We start from the raw sequence: 23,633 nt of genomic DNA, 5'->3' as shown, positions 1-23,633 counted from the left end.
CACATATTAACATATGTCAAACAACAATGGTTATGGTAACAAAAGGTAGGTGACAAAATATTGGAAAACTTAAAGAAAAATTGTTTGAATATTAATTTTACATTTAAATATCGAGTTTCATAAATAGTTTTACTATTTTTGTGAAACTTCTTTACGCGCGCTGGGAGTAAAAATTCAAAGCCGTGACACACAAGCTGGCGTCATGAAAAGTGGTAACGATAAAAAAAGTGCTAAGCCAATGAGAAAGTTGAGGTGGGGCTTCGGAGCGCCGTAACTGGGACCCTATGTGGCTCTATCTGTCCCCATCTTTTCATGATTTTTTGACGACGTTTTGTGCACTATGAAACCCAATTGCGAAAAAATCGTCTGATTTAAATGAAATTTGGTATGTTGATAGACTGGACCAAGGCCAACTTGACTGTGTACGATATGTGTCAAAAACCTAACCAAACTTGGTGAGTAGGCTCTGTGAGCGACGTTGCACATGGTCCCACCCTGCAAAGTTGGATACGACGTTTTGTTTACATCTTCATCAGGGTGGTATTAAGGATTTTATATTGAAGAAAAGTGTGGGTCGATTTCGGTATAATTGGGAGTGGGCTACAGGATGACGCTCTCGACGTTTTGAACCGATGCCTCTAAATGGACGAAATCATCAGGATTTTTCTTAATTATGAGTCGATTGGAACTAGACTCGGCACGTGGATGGAGGTAGCCGATTGGAGTCCTCAGACCGAGATTTTAATCCAAATTTTGCGAAAGTCAATAAAATTATTTATTACTTTTTCAACATTTCAACTACACTTCTTAAAATATGTCCTTCAAATCCTTCAATTTAATAGCTGTTAGCCTTGTATATGAATTTTTAAAGTAGCTCAACCTAAGACGTTTATGGATGTAAAGCACCAGATGGCGGGGCGTATTTCACAGTCTTTTACTACAGAAAAATATTTTTTGTTACTCTGAATTTTGAAGCGACCAATAAAAACAGAGAAAATAAAAATCGATAATTTTCGGACTGTGTCAATTGGTTACTAATCGACCAGATACTTTTTGTCTATTAGATATGCTATAAAAGCTGGTAATTATACAATTCGACCATTGTAAATACCCGACAAATTTCGCAAGGCCGACGAGGCCGATGCTTTTCACTGATAAGAAAAAAAAATGTTTGTTTAGATAATTTTCGAGATATTTTTTCTTTCTGAATGCACATTTTTAAAGTATTTTATATTCTTTGTCCGCTTGATTTATTATACTGGTTGCACGTATCGAGGTTCTGTTTCTTCTAGTTTTAAAAAATGTTCTTATTTCCTTGTAGTTGTAGTGGTTTGGTTTGGTTGTAGTTGTAGTGGTTGTAGTGTAAAATTAGATTAATTTTATTAAGTTTAATTATAATGTTTAGTGTAGAATACCAGAAATAGTTTAGTAGTGTTTTTATAGTTTATTATTTTGCAGTTAAGTAGTAGGTGAAGGGATAATATGGTTATTTTTTCTTTTTGTTTGATTATTTAGTAAGTTTGATAATTTTTTCAGTGTAGAAGTGGTTGAAGTAGTGAAGAAGTAGTTGTGTAGTGTTTTTATAAGAGATTATATTAGTTTATTTTGTAGATGAGTAGTAGGTGAAGGTATTTGGGTATTTTTTCTTTTTGTTTTTCTTCTAATTGTAGTAATTTTATTAAGTATTGTGATAGATACACTATATCTTCCTTCAACTTCATTGAAAAGTGCGTTATCATATAATTTTGGTTTTCTGGTAGTAGAATATACGAAAAAAAAAAAAATCTGATCAAATTTATTTTAAATTAAATTAATCGAGTTTTATTAATCAAATTAATCTAGTCAAATAATAATAATAGTTAGTTTCTAAATACTATACAGGGTGAGTTTCCTACGATGTTCTCTATGGGTATCTCGGAAGCTACTGGAGATAGAGAGTCGGTTAAATGGGAAAAAAATCATCGATCATACGGTATTTTAGACAAAAAGTTTTCAGATAAAAGTTGTAGATAATCACATACCTAATGAGTTTGTGTTTTCTGTTTTTTTTTCTAAAACCTGTCATTTTTGACATGACACAAACATTATGTTTTTTTTTAAATGGAAACCATAGTTGGCCATGACTTCATAAAAAGCGCCATTTTTTAAGCTTTTCAGCGATATAGGTATAATATGTTTTTTTCGAAAAATTACAAGTTATAGCCAATTCTTTTCTTTCTTGGCTAATTTCCATACCAATAATACCATGCCAATTAATTGGCATCAAAAATGTAAAAAGTTTCATATTTTCAAAAAAATATCATAAAATTCGTAAAGCACTCAATTTAGAATAAAATAATCTAAGAATGAAATGATTCTTTTATAAACCTGCATTAAATCAAATTAAAATAGGTATGTAACTTTTTTTAAATATTAATTAACAGCAATTAGCATTGTCTTAAATTATAAATAATGTACCAACATATCGAAATAATGATTTCTTTGTTAATACGGTTTAGAATTCTTAAAATAACAGGCAAAAATAATCCACAATTTACAATAAAATAAAAGTTTCGTTTAAATTTCTTAATCAGCTGATCACTATTATATACAAGTTCGGAGAAACCCTGGCTATATTATTACATTACTCTGAGGAAAATAACGAAAATAACTGATATTTTTGACTCCGCCCCGAAAGGTTCACGATTTGTCCTCCAGTTGGCAGCACATTTTGTCTAGTCGGTTGGCCAACTTTAAGAATATATAAACAACGCTGTTAGTAAGAAAATTCTCTTCAAATATGCTCGCATAGTGCACACACAATTTTTTTTTCGTTGAAATGATCAAAGTAAATTCAACATTGCAATTTTGTTTAGAATAGAGCATCAGGTCATTATTTAGATAGTATTTGAAATTATTTTAAATGTCTAGTTTAAAATGTTGGTTGTTAGGTTTATATTTTTATAATGCTAACAAAAATTAAATGGACCAACATTGAACCAGAATGTATTAGCTCTAGTTTTGACGAGATGTCGATATGTTGGGCAGGGGCGTGCGGTCCATGGAAGCGATGGAAACACTGCTTACCTATATGTTGAGACAAAAAAAAAACAAGTTTTTTTTATTAATAATTCACGACAAATAACATGAATTAAAGTAATATATTTTCTCTAAAAGATTGCTTATACAACGTGCCGGTAAATCGGGTAAATGCACTTGTTGGGTCGGAAGCTCACCTTGGAAGTGCGTCTCAAAATAGACGCGGTAACCTAGCTTTGAGGGACCCTGCCCCCTATAGCCACGAAGCAGAGGGCGACACCCAGGAAAACCAGTCGCATGGAAGCGCTCGTTTGACCACCTTTCCGCTTATTGTTCTTATGTAAATTGAGGAGAATAAAAATCATTTATTTCCTAGAATATTCAATGGTTTAATATTTTTTGCAATCTAAGGCACTATCTACTGCGCTTGTGGACAACAATAATATAGAAAACCGTGTTTGTATTGTGTGCTGAGTCTTAAAAAGATTTTTCAAGTCGCAATCTTCAAGATTAGACATTATTAATTTTGGTAGGCCCATTGACACAGGAAAACCAGTTGCATAGAAGCGCTCGTTTAGTCGCCTTCATATTGTTCATATCGTAAATTGACAAGAATAAAATCATTTTTTTCCTAGACAGTTTAGTGGTGTTTATATTTGTCTGCAATGCAGGAACCATCTGCATCTACTGCGCTTGTGGAAAACAATAATGTAGAAAACTGTGTTTGTATTGTGTGCTGAGTGTTGTGGTATACTTTTTTTACCGTAAAGCAGCCATGCATTAATCTTAAACTTGCAGTTATTAATTCCTGTGTGCACTAGTGCTCTCCAACGGAAGACAAAAAGTAACGATGCAATGAAGACTTGAAAGATAACATAAGGACCCCTTAATATTACCATTATTAATATGAAATTTTAAATTTAGCCTTTAATTGGATTTTAAATGCGAAAATACAGTATGAGAAATAGTGTTAATTTTGTCAACCCTGTAACTATTAAAAGGTTAAACCTATGAAAAAATGCATTTAACCAATTTTGTAGAGAATTTTGTCAGCTTTATTTTTATATATAGAGCGCTTTTCGGTAGATGTCATAGTTTCCGAGATATAAGCAAAAAAAATGAAAAAATTGATATTTAACTCCCCCCACTCCTCGCGCTCATCGTCTATCTTTGGAGACTTTTGATACATATCAGCCCAAGTCTCGAGAAATCATTTAAAACCATTTTCAAAACTGTGGGATTTTTTTCCACCGATTTCTCTAATTTGACTAGGCTAGAAGCATTTATTTCCTAGAAAGTTTAGTGGTGTTTATATTTTTTGCAATGAAGGATCTACTGCGCTTGCGGACGACAATAATGTAGAAAACTGTATTTATATTGTGTGCAGTCTTAAAAAAATGATTTTCAAGTCGAAAATTGCAATTGCTATATCCAGGAAAACCGCCGCATGGAAGCGCTTGTTCTAGTAGGCTAATGGACACCATTAATGTAGAGACAAAAATGGAAAAAACGACAAAGAAATTTACTAGGCAGTTCCACGTAGGGCTTTATGAAAAGTATGAATGATTAACTAGCCATTTAACCACTTATACTTTTGCACCTTGTGGAAAACAATACATAGTTCAGTTGCCAACGCGAATATCACTTGCAGAATTATGAACATGGTAAAATATACTATACAGTGCGTCTGTCCGTTCTGTAGCTACGGGGTATCCGTGACAGGGGAAACGATATTCTCTCGATGTTCTTCGTAAAAAATTAGAGGACGCGTCCCATCAATAAAAATTCGACAAACTTGCAAGTAGCCAATAAAATGAGCGGACGGAGCGATTTGCGGTGTTGTACTCGTCAAGTCGACGTATAAAATATATTGCAGTTTATTTAAATGTTTTTTGTCCGCATTCCTTTCATAGACACAGATCCAGCAGACGCACTTTAGATAAGACAAAAACAACTGATTGATGTTTATATAGTGTTTATTAAAAAAATACTCTTCAATAGAAAGATCATATATACAACAACAAAATATCGATCTTTAATTTTCAAGATCATTATGTCAGAATTTTCTAATTTATTTTTTATTTCTAAAATAATTGACTAAAGTACTTGTAAAAATTGAATTCATAAGTCTTCTTAGTTCGTACCTTTATACAAAGTGCGTTTTCTGGGTTAAAAAATGTAACTGAGAAATCTTTTTCTTATTACATTAACATTTTTATTCAGTTGGTATGTTTTATTTATTTATATTAAATTTTTATTAGGTCTAATATAAATGATCTGCTTCTTTTAGAAATATTTCTGTTGAAAGTTTCAAATTCCTCATTTTATAATGACGACTTTTTAATTTTCGATAGTCCTACAAGGTGTCTTACAAAATACTTTTTGCTTTAAAAATATCTATATACTTCTTTCAGTACTTTTTTTCTGAATCAAAGCTTAAACACAAATACTGTACTTAAAATAAATATAAATAAGCACGCCACAATTTTTCATTTGAGTTTCAAGCTTACCGTTTTTCACTGATGGTGGATCACACACATTAAATTATTTTTTATACTCCTAGCTCAATAAAGATATGAGTTATTATTATTAACTGACATTGTCAAATATTTTACAATAATGTTTAATGATCACTTCAAGAAATATTTTTCAGAAAGCGATTCAAATGTTTTTTTTTTATGATTTCAATAAGAAAATGAAATACCATTGCGATAAAAAAAAGTAGTACGACAAAATATGATTTAATATGCTGGTCTATAATAAAATATTTATAAAACTTGAAATTTTTTTGAAAGGTAGGTAAATTTTTTATACTTTTATTTCGCCACGTATACCCTACCAATTATTACCAAATTCATGGTAACGCCTAAAAAGTTAGGTGGCATAATTGTATTGTTTTCATAGTGACGACGATAGCCACTTCTCGATATCCTTATAGACCAGGAGTTCTATTTTTTTTATCGCAATGGTACCTATACTATGGTGACTTAAGATTGGAATAAAAATGTAATTTTGTGGCTGATTTAATATTTATTTGTGATGTATATGTGATATATGCGTCAAATCCTACTATTGTTTCGATTATGTTAGTCCAACTTGGGTAACTTAGACATTCACAAAACAAGAGACACTATATTAGAGGTAGAATGGAATAAATCCTTTATTACGCTAAACATGTTTTCACTAGACGTTTTAGTCTAGTTATCTACCAGGTCGGTATTTCTGACCTTGGCTGTCGATTTTCGCATGTACGAAGCCGTAGTCTAAACCAAACACAAGACTTTCCTTGCCGATAGGGTATATAATTAGACAACGGCCAGACGTATGAGTGATATTTCTCCAACGTCTACAACATATCAGTGGTTATTTTTTTGTGTATGGAATCAATTATTTATGCTTAAGAGGTAGCTTGTTTGGCAGTATTAGGGGAATGTCGATCTCCTTCGCAGAATTGCCAAAAAACAAGTTTGTTGGACAAAAGATCGGTTTTTAAAGCCATAGGAAATGGAATGTATGTCAAAATGTGCTACCACGTAATATTAAATTCCTTGAACAATACTAGACTTTGTAGATTATTTCTTTTTCTCTTTATTGAACCGCAAATCGTTGGAAAATCATTGGTTTTAATATGGAATACCTAGCTGGTCCTGAAAATATAAATTGCCCCAAGCAGTAGCGTCTAGAATGACGACAATGTTGAAATTAAGTATTCTTTTGGGAGTAGTCAAACTTTTCAAGTAGGGTAAACCTTGTATACCATACTGGACACTTCATTTCTTGCGATAGAGATAAATATAAATGACCCGTTGACAGACAGAGAAAGAGAGCGAAAATAAAAAGCGGCACACAGTATTGCCGGTTTTTATATGTGTAGGAAAATGTGTGCAGAAAAAAATAAACTATTTTAAAAATGTCCATGTATACTATTGAAATGGAGATAATATATCATATATATGGAGATAATATAGCTAAGCTAAATATAATCTAGCTCAGCTGTAGTTAAATGAGTAACTAATTGTGAAAAATAAAGTTCCAATCCCAGATGCAACATTTTTAATAAACGTCTACTTGTGCGGTTTGAAATTATGATGCAAAATCCGGCAATACCGCATAGAAGAAATGTATCAACCCAACTTTTATGTCTTTTTGACTGGCGTTTTGAGAAAATTTTGCTTTTGTTTGGTTTGAAAAGTTTTTCACCATCAAATATGTTTTTTTTAAGAGTAGAATTATTTAATGCAAAAGAATAATGAATATCAAGTATATAAAAATAATTGACTAAATATCGATTCATGTAAACATTTACTGAAGTTGGTTGTACACGCTTAATTAAAGGCTTATCTACAGTATGTCTCTGGATTGTCTTTACAAGAGGAAAAACTGTTTTGTTATTGACATTTTGAGAAAAAAAACGTACTTGAAAAGTATAAACGGGATTAACCATTTTAGAACAAACAAAAATTTTAATGAAGAATGCATTTTTCTCAAAATGTAAATAATAAAAAAGTTTTTCATCTTGTAAAGAACAATCCGGGAACATACTGTAGAAATCTTTGTTACCTATTATAAAAACTAATTTTTAGGGATTTTGTGATCAACTTTTGATCTAAGCTTTAGACAACTTAGACCGCTTATCCAGCATTTTTGTATCCAGGCAATATTTGGCGCACTTATATCGACATATTGTTCCTCTTTGTATAAGGTACTCTTAGCATAAGTAGTTTTAAACAAAATACTTTTATAGGTCATAAGTTTCTAAGCATAGCAGTCTATGCTTTAGAAGTGAATTATAAATAAAAAGTTGGTTGGCTTATTTTATAGTTCCCTAAGCTATATCGTTAATTTCCTTCTCTTTGTCGATCTCCGCTTTGCTTTTTAACGGTTGCAATTCTTTTCCTTCTTGGGTTGAGGTTTCGACCGAGTTCCATTTCTGTAGCTTACCGCTGCCGAATACGAGATACATCAGGGCGCCGAAAACGTACGTAAATACCAAAATCCAGAAAACGTACTTCCATGTTGCGAAAGAACTCTCCTTGTAGGTTATAACAGCAACGACTTTGGTGGACAACCAGCCGCCGAAACTGGATAAAGTGTTGGCCAAGCCGAATATCGTGCCGGAAAAGTTTGGAGCAATATCCAGACCGTTGGCCAAGTAGCCGGCTGTTACTGCGCCGTTAAAGAACAGGCTCACTGTGAAGACGGTGACGGATAAGATGGCGTCCATGCCCCAGAAAACTTGGATGATCATGAGGAGTCCTGGAACGAATACGGCGAACGTGGTAAAGAACTTCCTGGTGGCTGTAGTCGAGAGCTTTCCGGATTGACGGAGTTTGTCCGCCAAGTACGACGAGATGACAGCCATGATGTACTTTCCTGAAAAAATAATTAGATGTAATTGAGGCGTCAAGTTGCAAAACCCGCCTTATCCATTTTTTTTTCAATGGCCTAATGACATATATTAATAGTGGACCCTGAAATCTACATAAGCATAATCCCAAACTGGCAGTAAAGTTGTTTATTCCTATATAAAATTCACTACAAATTACATTACTTTAGCAAAATCCGTCTTATCCATCTATGTTTGCTTTTTATTGTCATTACATTTACAATAATTTATTGTTACAAATCCTGCATTTTTTCATAAGATTTTTTCACAAGTATAATATTTAATATTACTACTGGTGTCTCTTCAAATCCTTACTTAATTTTAATAAAATAGTATAGTTAATAAATCAAGTTAGGACGCAAATACTGTATGATCGAAAAAACGGCGCCCAGTCCATATAAATTTACATATAAAATGACAGCGCTCTCCACTTCATAGCCGTCGCTGACGCCGCGCCGCTCTTTGTCGATCATACTGTATCAAAACCCGCAATATGCATCATACTGCAACAAAACCCGCCTTATCCGAATTATTTTTGTGTTTTTTGGGGTGAATAGTATATAGGATATTTTTAATAGAATATTTTTAAAGCTTATAGTTGGAATCTTTGGTTTTACAACAGCAAAAAAAACAACTAAACTAATAACACTAATTCACCAGAATACACCAAACACATTATTTTTAACAATGGAAACCAGTAGCGGCTCGTCAGGGTAGGCAAGGTAGGCGGCGCCTACCTTAAGATTTTGGCAGAATTTAAGCGATTTATTACATTACATTATTTACTATTAATGTTGCCAATATATAAAAATACTGTTAATACACGGAAGTGTGTTTTAATAATCAATATTATTTTAGTATTTGTGGTCCTGTATATCAACATATTCACTACCGCTGGCGTACGCTGACCGCTGACTGTACCGCTGCCGCTGCGAGAAAATAAAATAATTTTGACCGTTGGAGTGCCTTTGTTCGGCGATTTCTACATCGCCTACTATCAGAGTCGATGCACGACGTACGACAGTCTTCTGTCTCTGTCTAACTCATCGTGCGGTAGCGACGCGACGTAAGTCGGAGTTGTATCATATTAAGGCGGGGCTTAGGCGAAATCTCCGGTCGTCTTCGCATGAAGTCGTGGAGGGTCGGTAGGCTTAGATGTTAAAGGGATATTCCGGATATTTCATAAGGAGATATATCACATTTCGTTAAGGGAATATTTCATATGATTCGTTATACGTAGCATTTAAAACTTTTATATGAAAAGTCAAAAAACGTTTAAAGCAAATTGGAAACATTTTTCGGGCTTGTCCGAAATTATTAAAAATGATATAACCGGTTGTATTTCAGAACACGCCACAGAAATAAAAGAATCCGAAATAAAAAAGCTCGTTATTTTATTCGGTGCAAGAAGACGATACAACAGATATTGCAGAAAAGTCTCTGTGCTATTTCAATTTGATGTGTTAATAAAAGCGGCTAAGTCAAATATCTTTGCGAATTTGATTTTATGAAATATTAGATAACATTGTTATACATTTAAAAATAAGGTTTGCAGATAGATACTCGTATGTCTCAATTATTTTTATTTATCTCTTGCGGATCCGAAATTTAAAGAATCCTATAAAAAAATTCCAACGCATTTAATAGTGATTTAACAAACAAAAAATGTTATTGACCAACATAAATTAATAAATAAATTGTAGGTATTAATAATAGATATGATAATTTCGAGCATAAAATAACTTAAGGAGAATAATCCTCGAAATATATTTCCAGAGGCTTTCAAATTGTGTCTTTTGTTTGTTACTACACCATTTACAAGTACTTGGGTTGAGAGACATTTTTCATGTTTGAAATGCATTTAAATTTATAGAGATTCCATGAAAAATAAACGTTTATCGCCACTTGCCTTACTTTCAATCTAAAAATATCTTTTCATAGCTCTTCAACAATGTGATGATTTTACTGATATAATACCATTTCAGCATCATCAGTAGATGATTAAAACTTAACTATTATTATCCTTGTTTATAAGGCTATTATCTACAATTTGAGTATTAATAGAGGTACTCTGTTGGTACTGACCAAGCGTGACAAAATGAGCCAAGCGAGTCAAAATCTATCTAGTGTAAAAATTAATTAGGTACCTTCTATTGTCTAAGTTGTTCTCTGTCTAAGCTTGGACAAATGTCGAGATGGAAATATTTTTTTACGATTTTTGTACATAAAACAACTAGTAGTGGTAAATTTTGTTTACCGTTCATTTTGTATAATTATTTATCATATCCCATATTACCCGCCATACCTATTCCATATTACCCTCCACTTTTTTTTGACTACACAAAAGTTCACATTTCTCTATATTCTTTTTTAACTTCATAATCCTTCTAGATATCTAATTCTTATAGGAGATGACTCTTTTAAACAATACTACTAGCTATCTATTTCCAAAATTTGAGATTAAAAAAAACAATATTATTGAATTTATATGGAAAAATATAAATGATATTCCATATTACCCGAAATTAATCTAATAATTATTTGTAGAAAAACGAGATACGAAACAATGATTCCACTCAATGGACAGGTTTTTTGTAAATTAACGCTTCAAACATTTACTAAAACAGTTTTTCCTTATTATCTCCAAACAAGGTTTGTGGGATAAGGCGGGTTTTGCAACTTGACGCCTCACTTGATTAAACTATTTTGAAATCCGGCTCTGTTTTTTTTTAATTATTTAACTTTAATATACAGGTTGTTAATTTGTTTATTACTCGCGGCAAAAGCTTTATGGTTGAAATATGGCAACCTCGGCCCGCTCGTCGATAGAAGACGCGACGGGACGAGTCGGCAGAAAACCCTATAAGTGCATGTGCTCTCAATAGGCAGTGTTGCCATTCTGTTTCCCTATAAGTAACTGTCCAGTTAACAATCTGTATTTAAAATAATCGTAACAATATTGATGAGCGGCAAATAACATTGAATAAGGAAAATCGAGCCAAATAAAGATTCAAATAAGTAATATCCAGATCAGTGTCTTAAAGATATTATTTTTACCTTTTTGTATTATGGATTTGAAATCAGAATGTAATGATCTAATAATATAATAATAATATTAATCGTAATTATAAATAAATCAACTTCTATAAACCAGTTTCTAATGTTCTACATGTTTCAATTCTATGTATAGCCATTTCAACAGATCTTCTTCTTATACTTCCGAATGTGTGCATTTTGTACTCTTGGTTGTTAATGTTGAGGTGTATTGATTTCACTTGTACAAATGACGTCAAGTAATAGGAAAATTTCCCTTGGCGACAGGTCCAGGAACCTCGGTGTTCATGATTCTGCTCCACGCTGTTTATATTATATTTATATTATTTATTTTATATTAGTTTTATATTTGTATTTAATTTTCCGTATTCAATGTTTAGCCACACATCATTGTTAAGTTTTAAAGTTCATCGGTATTATTACGATGAATAGATTAAATATTTTAAAAAGCCAAAGCCGGGACTTAAAATTAGTTTAAATAAATTGTGTTTACAGTTCGTCTGCTGGATCTGTGTCTATGAAAGGAATACGGACAAAAAACATTTAAATAAACAACAATATATTTTATACGTCGACTTGACGAGTACGTCACCGCAAATCGCTCCGCCCACTCATTTTATTAGCTACTTGCAAATTTATCGAATTTTTATTGATGGGACGCGTCGTCTAATTTTTTACGAAAAACATGGAGAGAATATCGTTTCCCCTATCACGGATACCCCGTAGCTACAGAACGGACAGACGTACTGTAAGTGTCCGAAATAAAATAAAAATATAAGTGTAGCATATCGTTGCACTCAGGAGACTTAAAAAAATTAAGTATGCCTGCCTATGTATTTCACAAATTATCGAGTAATTTAAAAATACTATCAGGTAGCCTTGATAAAGTGACCATGAGAATGTGGATTAATTTTAGAATTTTCTAAAAATTAACGACAGGAACAAATAAAATTGATTTTCAAAAAAATTGTATTTTTTTCTAAATAACCCAGCAATCCTTGAAATTTTTGAAACTTTTTTGAAACATCCCAAGGCGCAAATTTGCCACAATTTAATGATGTTTGTATCTATTACGGTTTCCGAGATACCAATGCCCGCACCTCGAATTTGTCGCGTCCTGTATATGTGTAAAATTATTTGTAATAAAATGGAATAAAAATGTAAAAAAATATTGATGTAAATAAGAATACAATATGATAATATCTGCAATTTTAAATAACAAGAAAGTATCAATTACTACTTGATAATCAGTTCTTGTAAATACTGTACCCTATTGCATATTAAATATTTTATGAAGGAAGCAAGTGCCTTGTAAATAAGTAAATATAATACTTATAAGTAATGACATCTTAATTAAGCACATCAATTGTTAACGATAAAAGAGACCAAATACGTCCACATGAACTTATATACAATCTACACGATATTTTGAAATTTATTAATAATTTGTCATTATTTATCTGGCTTTGCTATGCTTAATTATTCATATGCGTAATATTGAACTCAATAAATCATAATATTATTCTACAATTATATTTTTATTCCTATAAAAGCTCTATGATATGGAATATAAATGTTCCTTGAAATCTTTTACAATTGAGTTTCTTTTGAATATTTTATTGGTTTTTAATATTTTTACAATACGTTACATTTAAACGCTAAAAAATATAGAACATTTAAACATTTCCGCAAGTGTACGTACACTTGTATTTATAGTAAAAGTCTAATAATAAATATCTAATCTATAATGATCAAGAAAAAAAATATTGCCACTGTAGAAGTAAAAAAATATATTATATTTATTATCTATTGAGAAATGTTCTTATTGCAGACATAGGTGAAATTAAAATTCGAAGGATGTCTGCCAAAGTAGGTACCTACGTCAATGATCAATATGCAAATATTAATTACATGTAAATTAACAGGTACTTACTGTGATTATCGTTTATATAATTTAAACAATAAAGATTAGAAATCAGATTTTTTTCTGGCATATCGATAGCTATAGATGATTATTTCTCAATAATCGTGTATCATATATCTAAATACTGACGTCAGTATCAATTTTTATGCTGTATAGTGGTGTAAAAATGATTATACCATACGATCGAAAAAAAATCGACATCTAAGACGGCTAATGGCAATCGGTGATAGTTTGGCGAAGTCCTATATGTCATTTACATCCCTAGTGACACAAATTATTTTTAACTTTTTTAAGAACTGCTATATCAAATATATTCAGGGGCGTAGATAGTTGTATGCTATGGGGGTGGTACTATGATTAAGTCGCAAAAAAATCACCGTCGGAATTTTTTTGTCGAATTAAAACGACGGCGATTTTTTTGTCTTCAAAAATATATAAAACATAACACAAAAATTAAAATATAGATTTGTAAATAACATAAACAAAAATGAAACAACGACGTTTATTAGTTAATTTTCTATAAACTATAAATAAAAAACTCTAAACTATCAAAAAAAACTATAAAAACTATAAACTAAAAATAAAACTACAAAACAAAATCAAGTTTTCTAGTACGCTGTTTGGAAAACCTATCAATAACAGCATCAACATTTATTTCAATATCTTTATGGATATTGATTAGAGTTAACCCCACTAATCTGTCCTGGACCAATAAGAACACTTTGTATGCTTTTAATTAGGTCGAACATATTATAAACGATAAATCAACATAATTATACCATACGATACAAAAAAATCGACATCTAAGACGGATAATAATTCGGTGATAGTTTCATAGCAAGTCCTATTTCATTTACATCCCTAGTGACACAAATTATTTTTAAGTTTTTTAAGAACTGCTATATCAAATATATTTCGGCTAGAAAAAGTTCTTATAGAAATAATAGAGTAATTATATGCCTACAATAGGCGCAACTTATTCAGAAATGTAAGCTTTATGAACGCATATACACACACAATTAACAACAGCTTTTTTGAGAAAATTAATTTATTTATAAATCTGGTATAGGGGGGTGGAGCTCGTTTGCAGCAATTTGTTTTATAAATACTTTATTTTGGCTAAAAAATATAGTATATGTGTAATAATTACTTTATTATTAGTTAACGATCACATAAAGCATAAAATCAGATACTTTAGGTACGAAATAATTGATAAGTAGGTAATAAATTTGCTTTTGAACTTTAAAATACCTTAAATAACTCTTATATGCCAGTAATAAAGCAATGCTTCATAATAATTGAGGACTGCGTATTAATAAGATTAGGGTACCTAATAAAGTATTTAAAAATAGTATTTATAATAACAGTTATAAAGAATTTAACTAAAACAACCGATCATTCTATAAAGGCTGTATAAAAAAAACTTAAAACGCTAAAATATTCTGGATTTTTAATTGCTTTCTTAGTGCTAATAAGAAAGTAAAAATTATCTGGTAAGGTAAAGTATCTTATAAACTCTTTATGTAGTTTAAACAACAATCGTGTTCTAATAACCGGAGGTGGTTATAAATCACTTTTAAATATCTTTATTAATACTGATATATAAAAGGTTCATTATTTATATTTAGGAACGTTCTCACAGCTACATTATAAAGTATAATTGCTTAAATGGCCATTTAGTGTAAACTAATACTCTTATAAGAGCGATCTAACTGCCTCCGACTCTTTTTTATAGCATTTATAAAGAAGAAAATAATAGGAAAGAATATTTTGTGTCACTTGGCATGGCCCGTACTCTTCTTTATTTTTAATGGCGCTTACTGCCAGTTGGCCTTAAGAAGGTTTTAATTTTTATATTATTTATAAATTAAAAAATGTATATATTTATAATTTAAAAATTATTTTTAAATAGCGTAGTTTAAAATTTGAGAAACAATAATTTTTTGGAACTAGATTTGCGTGTCTGGAAACGTTCTATCTTTTTTTAATCTTTCTAATCAGTGTTAATTTTTGACAAGCATTATGTAAATTTTTAGTAAATTATGTTTAGAGATTGACCTCGCCAAAATTACTATCGATTGTCATTTCCCAGCCGTCTCTTGTATTAATACTAAGAATTAAATATTTACCTAGATACGGCAAGCTACTCAATAATCCGTTTTCTTTAATGTTGAAATGCAGAACATCCTTCATATATGTAGGAAGTTGATTCACAACGGTGAAATAACCGAATACTGAACACCCGTGAGTGACAACGATGGCCCACACTGGCATGCTCATGAAAATCTGTTTCCATGGGACACTGCTGGGTTTCTTGGACTTGCCACCTATATAAACAAACAGATCAAATAATATTATCATATGGTAACATGTAAATAAGATTCTTTATTACTACATGCGGTAAAGTATTAGGGTAGAAGCACCGGTTGTGGCCAGGTTAAGGGATTTTTAGAGTTTGACTTATGAGAAAAACTATTTGTAGTTAATTTTGGAGATAAAGCAAAATTTTTGGTGCTTCTCCAAACATTTTTTTTTTCAAAATCTGCTTTTATTGTAAAGATTTGTATTCTTGATAAACAGAAAATAAGCATATTATGAAAACATACAATTTTTCCCATTTGTGGCCACCTTGTGCCAAATGTGGCCACATTTACTACCATTTGTGGCCACATTTGGTTTGTATGTGGCCACATTTACTACCATTTGTGGCCACATTCTTGCAAAAATATTCTCTATGTTGAATTTTGCAGATAACAAAGCAAATATTATTATTTTATTTATTAATTTCTTTCAAAAAAGACCTAAAATAACATTTGGCACTTAATTGTTTATATTTTTAACAAAAAATAACATGAACGTTTATTCCTATAATTCTTAAAACAAATCAAGTGATACCTAATACCTTATTTTGCTTTTTGTCTGTTATACAAATGTTAAATAAAAATTAGGTACATATTACTACTACTGTGAGGAACAATAAGCAAAGTACACTAATTTATCAGAATATTCTTGAATATTTGTTAGTTCAGGTACCACATATATGCCTCTCGAATTGACTTTTTTAGATTCATCAATTTTCATTGTTATATCACTCAGTTTGTACTAAAGCAAGTAATTTTTACTTCCAATTGCCGCAGATTTGAACCATTATAGCTATAATATTCATTATTTTCAATTTGTAATATTTTTCCTGGATTCAACTAATTTCTGTACTTTAAAATAATAAAATTTCCTATATTTAATTCACCAGATGTCACAGAAGTTTAAGCTGGTGTTGGTTTCTCTTTTTCATTTCTACTGGAAAGATCTTTATTTTCTTTAAATTTTATTTTAATTGTTTTCTTTTTTGTAAAGTTTTCATTGTCAGTTTTTGTTTTTTTCTCCTTTCCTTTCATTAATTCAATCCACTTATCATAGGTAATGACTAATGGTAGATGTAGCCTCTTTCTTTTTAATGATTAACATCTTCCCGGGCATTATCCTATGTCTACTAGTCTTCTTTTCCTGCATGGTTTGGTCTAGTGGTCCTGAATCATCTTTCTTTGAATTCCCATAATTTTTAGTGTCATCGCATTCGTTCAAATTTATTCCATTTAGTTCTGTATCTATATTATTTTCTATATTCCTTTTCTCATCTGAATTAAAACTTGATGACGATATATGTTGAGATTGGTAATCTTGGCCGATAATTGTATTTGGGATATTATTATACTTAGGTACTATTATTCAGCTTTTATTAAAAGCTGAATAATAACAAATAAAATGTTCATATTATATGTTGTCCGTCGTTTGCACTTATATTATAAAGCTAAATAATATGTGGCCACAACTAGATTTCGATTGCACCATTTTTGGCCATAACCTGGCCACAAGTAGAACATAATTAAAATTTAATTACACCTTTTGTGGCCACAGAAAGAATTCCTAAATATTAATTATTTATTTGAATATAATAAATCTAAAAAATAGTTGCCAGATGTATAATATTTATTAAAATCATGGAAAATTAAACCTCAATACAGATTATTGTTAATAATTTGAGTTCTACTTAACAAGCTATCCTTAAGAAATAGGTTAAGAAAACAGTATCTAGTAAATATGTGCTACTACTTTTTGATCTAACGGCCGACTTTTACACCAAATTTGAATATTTTCTATCGAATATGGCGCTGGATATATCTATTTAGAAAATTATAGATGCACGGTTGTCACAATGACGTGAAAAAGCTTAAATTTTAAGATTTTTTAAAGAAGTGGCTACAACAGGGTCAATGGCCACAAATGGTGCGGCTACTCTAATACAATATTTCAACTATTTCTAATAATTTTCTTCACTGTATTTTAATCTGTTCCATATCATTTATTATATACTGGCATGTACCGCGACTTCGTTCGCGTCGAATTAATCATTTGTAATGCTGATGATAAAGCAAAGCAACAATTTCCATTAACATACAAACTGGATAAAATTTTCTCACATTTATGTCAGCATGAGAAAAACAATATGGCGATATTATTATATAACTTGGTAATATTTGAGGGGTAGTTCCATCTCGTTAGAATTTGACTTTCGAAAAATTCGTTTGCCAAAAATAAGCTTTTTACGTCAAGCAGTTTAAGCAGAATCGTGGTTTTTAATGACAAAAGACATTTTTAATTTTTCTTTGATTCTTTCAAAAATAAAAGAATACCAATATAAACTAAAGTATATCCAATGAGCCAGAGAAGATTTTTTTACAAACATAATTGAAGGGGTGGCTGCAATAACCAGGCATTTTTAATAAATTTGTGGGAAATCGAAAAATAGTTGCTCGGTTCTTGCTGCACACCCAGAGCAAGATAGCTCCAACTAACGTCGTCATTTGTACTGTTATAATGAGAGAACTGATTCTTGCAGGAAACAATTGGCCAATTTTTTTAAAGGGCAATTCATTAAAAATCTTATTTTCGAAAAAAAGTGGATCTGCCTGGTTATTGCAGCCACCCCTTCAATTGTAACTGTCATGTATCCCCTCATTGCACAGAGTACCGGGTGGCCAACTAATAATGGACGCCGGCTGTATCTCAGAAACTACTTATCGTATAACTTTGGGAAAACAATTCTAATAAGTAAATCGACCAAGAGAAATCGCTGGAAATTATTTTCAAGTTCGAAAAATGCCCGCTAGGGGGCGTTTTTCTAAGAGCCAATCAGAAAACAGAGTTTTTCTCAAAAATATGCAGGTGAACAGGTATTTTAAATATTATTATTGTAATCATCGAGAAATTTGTAATTTTTTTGATATAGAGTATTTTGCTCTATCTCATAAAATAAAGTGGTGGGGGAAGGTTAAATTTGCTTTTATTAAAATAAGGATAACTCTGGTTTAGGTTACGCGATTTATACAAACTAGGGCTCGTTTAAAAGACCTTTTCTTCCTTAATGATCCCCAGTATACATTTTGTTTCCACAATGTTCTTTGTGGTAGCTAGAGATATTTTGACGTAACCAATTTACCATCTTTTTGTTTCTTAGCCTACTACTATAATTTTTAGACCATATAATCCTAAGCGGCAGCCTAATATGATTTGTTCTCTTAATATCTCCGGTTTGCGCTGATATTTTAGAAATTTTGTGCTCTATTTAACTGTGCAAAGAGAAATATAGCCTCCTATTTAATTTTTTTTAGCAAAAGCGCAATATCTGTTATGATGTCAAACAGCGCCCTCGAGCTACTACGAAGAACATTGTGGAAACAAAATTTATACTGGAGATCATTAAGGAAGAAAAGTTCTTTTAAACGAGCCCTAGTCTGTTTAAATCGCGTAACCCAAACCTGAGTTATCCTTATTTTAATAAAAGCAAATTTAACCTTCCCCCACATCAAACACAATAGGCCTCACAGGTCGCAGTGTTTCCGGCAGAGGACGGTCCCTTATTGTGGAACCTTCCCCCACCACTTTATTTTATGAGATAGAGCAAAATTCTCTATATCAAAAAAAAATTACAAATTTCCCGATGATTACAATAGTAATATTTAAAATACCTGTTCACCTGCATATTTTTGAGAAAAACCCTGTTTTCTGATTGGCTCTTAGAGAAACGCCCCCTAGCGGGCATTTTTCGAACTTGAAAATAATTTCCAGCGATTTCTCTTGGTCGATTTACTTATTAGAATTGTTTTCCCAAAGTTATACGATAAGTAGTTTCTGAGATACAGCCGGCGTCCATTCTTAGTTGGCCCCCGGTACAGTGATGCAGGGTGTCCCAGGCTGAGCGTGCATTAGAAATTTATAAAGAAGTACATAATCTAAATCGGAGTTTTTTTGAACATCATTGTTTCACAATGAGATCTATCGATTAAAAATATTTCCAATATGTCGGCACTTCCGGAAATACCGGAAGCTGACAGCAACTTTCTTATTTTAAATGGGTATCCCCGTTTTTTACTACATATTTAAATTCTCTATAAAATTTTATGAATTTTTATATCAAACACTCTACAGGGTTGTTCACCACATACGACACGGAGTATTGTAGCTAAACGATTAGATTTTTACAAATTGTAAGTTTTGGGTTCGTTGAAGGACTATTAGAGCTACAAATTAAAAATATTTTTACAAGATACAGAGTGTCCCAAATAAATAAAAAATATCAAAGTTGTATTTTTTTAAATGGAACACCCTGTATATTATTACATTTTTAGTTTCTATGATTAAAATAAAGGTAAATTTGATTAAGGTTTATTACACTTAAACCTTACCGTGTTTGAAATATTTTCAATTTTGCGAAATTGCAGTATAAATTTTAAGGCTTCATTTCTCCGAGGATATCAAAGTTTTTAAAACTAAATATTTACTGAAGTTTATTTATTGGTCAGTTATTGAGTTGCAATAATAATAATTATACTACCTTATACAGAGTGTCTAAAAATTTATTTTAAATAATTACTAGCTTTAAACGGCAATAACTTATTTAATTTAAATAGAACACCCTGTATATTTTATGAGAATCAGATGCACAATTTAATTGTCTATCAAATTGTATTATACCACTTCTTACCTATTCCTTCAAGTTTTCGTAGAAAATGCATTTTCTTATAATTTAGACCTCATTTATCAATATACCCATGGAATATTGACATTTTAGATTGTTTTTAAAACAACAAATGTACAAAATGTACAGGCTACTAATACTATCGTTTTTAGTAAAACGATAATATTACTAGCCCATTTGTATGCAAAAAGAAAACTATTTAAATCTTTATAAAAGAGTATACCATTAATTAAATATACCACCAGTATTTCCGCCCAAATACTAATTAACTACATACTTAATTGTGTTCGTTAATAAATTATTCTAAATAAATATGGATTTGAATCAGAAATCAATATATTAATAAGTTATGAAATGAACGTCTCTGTTGTTATAAATAAGCATTTGTCAAAAAATTAAATATCATTTTTAAGGTGTTACTTTTTACCACACTGTCTAATACACACGCATAATTCAGTTTTTTAGTAGCTGTCTAATACACATACATAATTCAGTTTAGCAATTATTATTAATCAACGCAAACAGTCAATTAATGTAGTTTGAATACTGGAATCATATTAACTGGTCCTCTTTAACAAATATTTTAACAGTTTTTTTTTTATTTTTTAATGAAATAAACAAACTATATCAACAATATTAGTATCTGTACTCTTTAAAAATTTGCTACACCTTTAAAAATAATCTAAAATGTCAGTATTCCATGGGTATATTGATAAATGAGTTCTAAGTTACAAGAAAATACATTTTCTACGGAAACTTGAAGAGATAGGTAAAAAATGGTATAATACAATTTGATAGACAATTAAATTGTGCATCTGATTCTCATAAAATATACAGGGTGTTCTATTTAAATTAAATAAGTTATTGCCGTTTAAAGCTAGTAATTATTTAAAATAAATTTTTAGACACTCTGTATAAGGTAGTATAATTATTATTATTGCAACTCAAAAACTGACCAATAAATAAACTTCAGTAAATATTTAGTTTTAAAAACTTTGATATCCTCGGAGAAATGAAGCCTTAAAATTTATACTGCAATTTCGCAAAATTGAAAATATTTCAAAAACGGTAAGGTTTAAGTGTAATAAACCTTAATCAAATTTACCTATTATTTTAATCGTAGAAACTAAAAATGTAATAATATATAGGGTGTTCCGTTTAAAAAAATACAACTTTGATATTTTTTATTTATTTGGGACACTCTGTATCTTGTAAAAATATTTTTAAATTGTAGCTCTAATAGTCCTTCAACGAACCCAAAACTTACAATTTGTAAAAATCTAGTCGTTTAGTTACAATACTCCGTGTCGTATGTGGTGAACAACCCTGTATATCTAACATTAACCGTTTTTGAAAAAAAATATTTATAATTTTTGGAGGAAAAAACTGCCTGTCAAAAAAAAGTATATACCCTAAACGTCAAATCTATATAGTGATTACCACAGCCACACAGCCATAAAGAGAAGGCATGTGGCCAACTATTTCAAAAATTAGATTGTTCGAATGTCATATGATATTGGCCGTAGCTGTCACCATGCTGTCACGGAATTGAGCTATTAAAAAATAATCATAAATGATTTTCTTCAAATGAAAACCTACTTTATTAATTTAACTAGTGAAAATGTTTTTAAATTCGTTACTTTTTGATTATACGTGTTCCTATGCCTAAAATAAATCTTTTTTAAGTTATATAAGATTTAGTTTTAAGCGTAGATTTTTCCGGTTTTTAAGTAGTAGCCTAATGACTTTAAACGTCAAGCGATGTAAAACAATTTAAAAAAAAAACTTGTTAAAAAATCAGTCGTCATTCCCAAGCCAACTTTGCACCGTTGTTTTTTCAATCATATGCTATATTTTTAATATCAACTACTAAATATCACTGAAATACGAGATATATTTTTACAAATACACTATAAAGTTTTAGCAGGCATTATTATGCAATTATAATATACGAAATTCAAATAATTAGTCCTCTGAAAGGAAAGGAAGCTAGATCAAATCAAGAAAATATACGCTTTAAAACTAAATCCATTTCTATTTGAAAAAAATGATTTATGATAATTTTGGATAGATGTCTTCTCTTTATGTCACAGGCGCTGTGATAATCACTAAATTTGACATTTAGATTATACACGTTTTATTGACAGGCATTTTCGTTCAAAAATTATAAATATTTGTTTTTTTCTCACAAACGGTTAATGTTAGTTTTTAATTTTGATATTAAACACTCTATGTTTAATATCAAAATTCAAAAAATTTTACATTATTTATTTTTTTTTAATTTAGAATTTATGTATGTAATAAAAAATGGGTGAAAATAAGAAAGTTGCTGTCAACTTCCGGTATTTCCCACCATATTGAAAATATTTTAATCGGTAGATCTCGTTGTGAAACAATAATGTGCAAAAAATCTCCGATCTTGGTATTATGGTTCTCGATAAACTTCGAATGCATGCTCAGCTTGGGACACCCTGTATGCCTCCTGAAACGTTAAGCATTTTTTGGCGATTGTGGTTAGGAAAATTTGTTTAACGAGTAAAAAAACACTGAAAAGCTGTTTGGATTCTATGCAGTGGTGTTTACAAAAAATTACTTTTTTATTTTTTAGATTTCCCTTCAGCGGCAAAATATCAAATAGTGTTTTTCAGGAAATTGCGTAATTTATTTTGTAAACAGAAATGTTTCAACCTAAATTGTATAAAATGTAATAAATCCATTATTATATATGAAAATAAATATCTATCTTTACCTTGTCCGTCAGCAATTTTAGTTTCAATTTCGAGTCGTTCCTCCTTGGTGATTCGTGGATGTTGAGCCGGAGAATCGTATATCAGAACGAACCAGAGTACCGACCAAACTATGCCTACGACACCTGTGACGTAGAACACGCTTGCCCAACCAACGGTACTGATAAGATACCCGCAAACTGGCATGGTTAATGCTGCTCCCAAACTGGAAGCCATCATGTTAGCGATAAATTTGGACCTAAAAAGAAAACAATCGGTATTGGTAATTCAAAAAATAATACTAAAAAGCAATAAATACACTGTATAGCTGCCAATAGATCATCATACTTCAGAACAAAATTATTGTACAGGGTGCCATTTTCGTGTATATTATGGGTATTCTCATTTATGAGTATAGAGAGACAAAAATGAAGCTTTCACATCAAGTGAAAGTGCTACTTTTTTATGAAACTAAACATGCCACTCATA

The 23,633-nt window shown here is 30.8% G+C and overlaps 1 protein-coding gene across 2 annotated transcripts in view; it reads right to left on the bottom strand.

The window, feature by feature from the left end:
- Positions 1-7,161: 7,161 nt before the first annotated feature.
- Positions 7,162-23,633, bottom strand: part of LOC115879465 (sialin) — a 106,234-nt gene continuing 89,762 nt past the window's right edge. The window contains exons 5-7 of one of the 2 annotated variants that reach the window (XM_030896357.1): positions 23,168-23,403; positions 15,512-15,709; positions 7,162-8,391 (exon numbers count right to left, since the gene is read on the bottom strand). In XM_030896357.1, coding sequence (XP_030752217.1) covers positions 7,844-8,391; positions 15,512-15,709; positions 23,168-23,403 — 982 coding nt within the window. In that variant the 3' untranslated portion in view covers positions 7,162-7,843. The remainder of the gene's footprint in view (positions 8,392-15,511; positions 15,710-23,167; positions 23,404-23,633) is intronic. The other variant, XM_030896358.1, reaches the window with a different exon arrangement.

This window comes from Sitophilus oryzae, unplaced genomic scaffold, assembly GCF_002938485.1.
Source record: "Sitophilus oryzae breed Bouriz unplaced genomic scaffold, Soryzae_2.0 scaffold_1576_pilon_pilon, whole genome shotgun sequence".
In the NCBI taxonomy this organism is placed as follows: domain Eukaryota; kingdom Metazoa; phylum Arthropoda; class Insecta; order Coleoptera; family Curculionidae; genus Sitophilus; species Sitophilus oryzae.
Note: the sequence above shows the minus strand (reverse complement) of the source record. Positions and strands in the feature narration are given on the sequence as shown.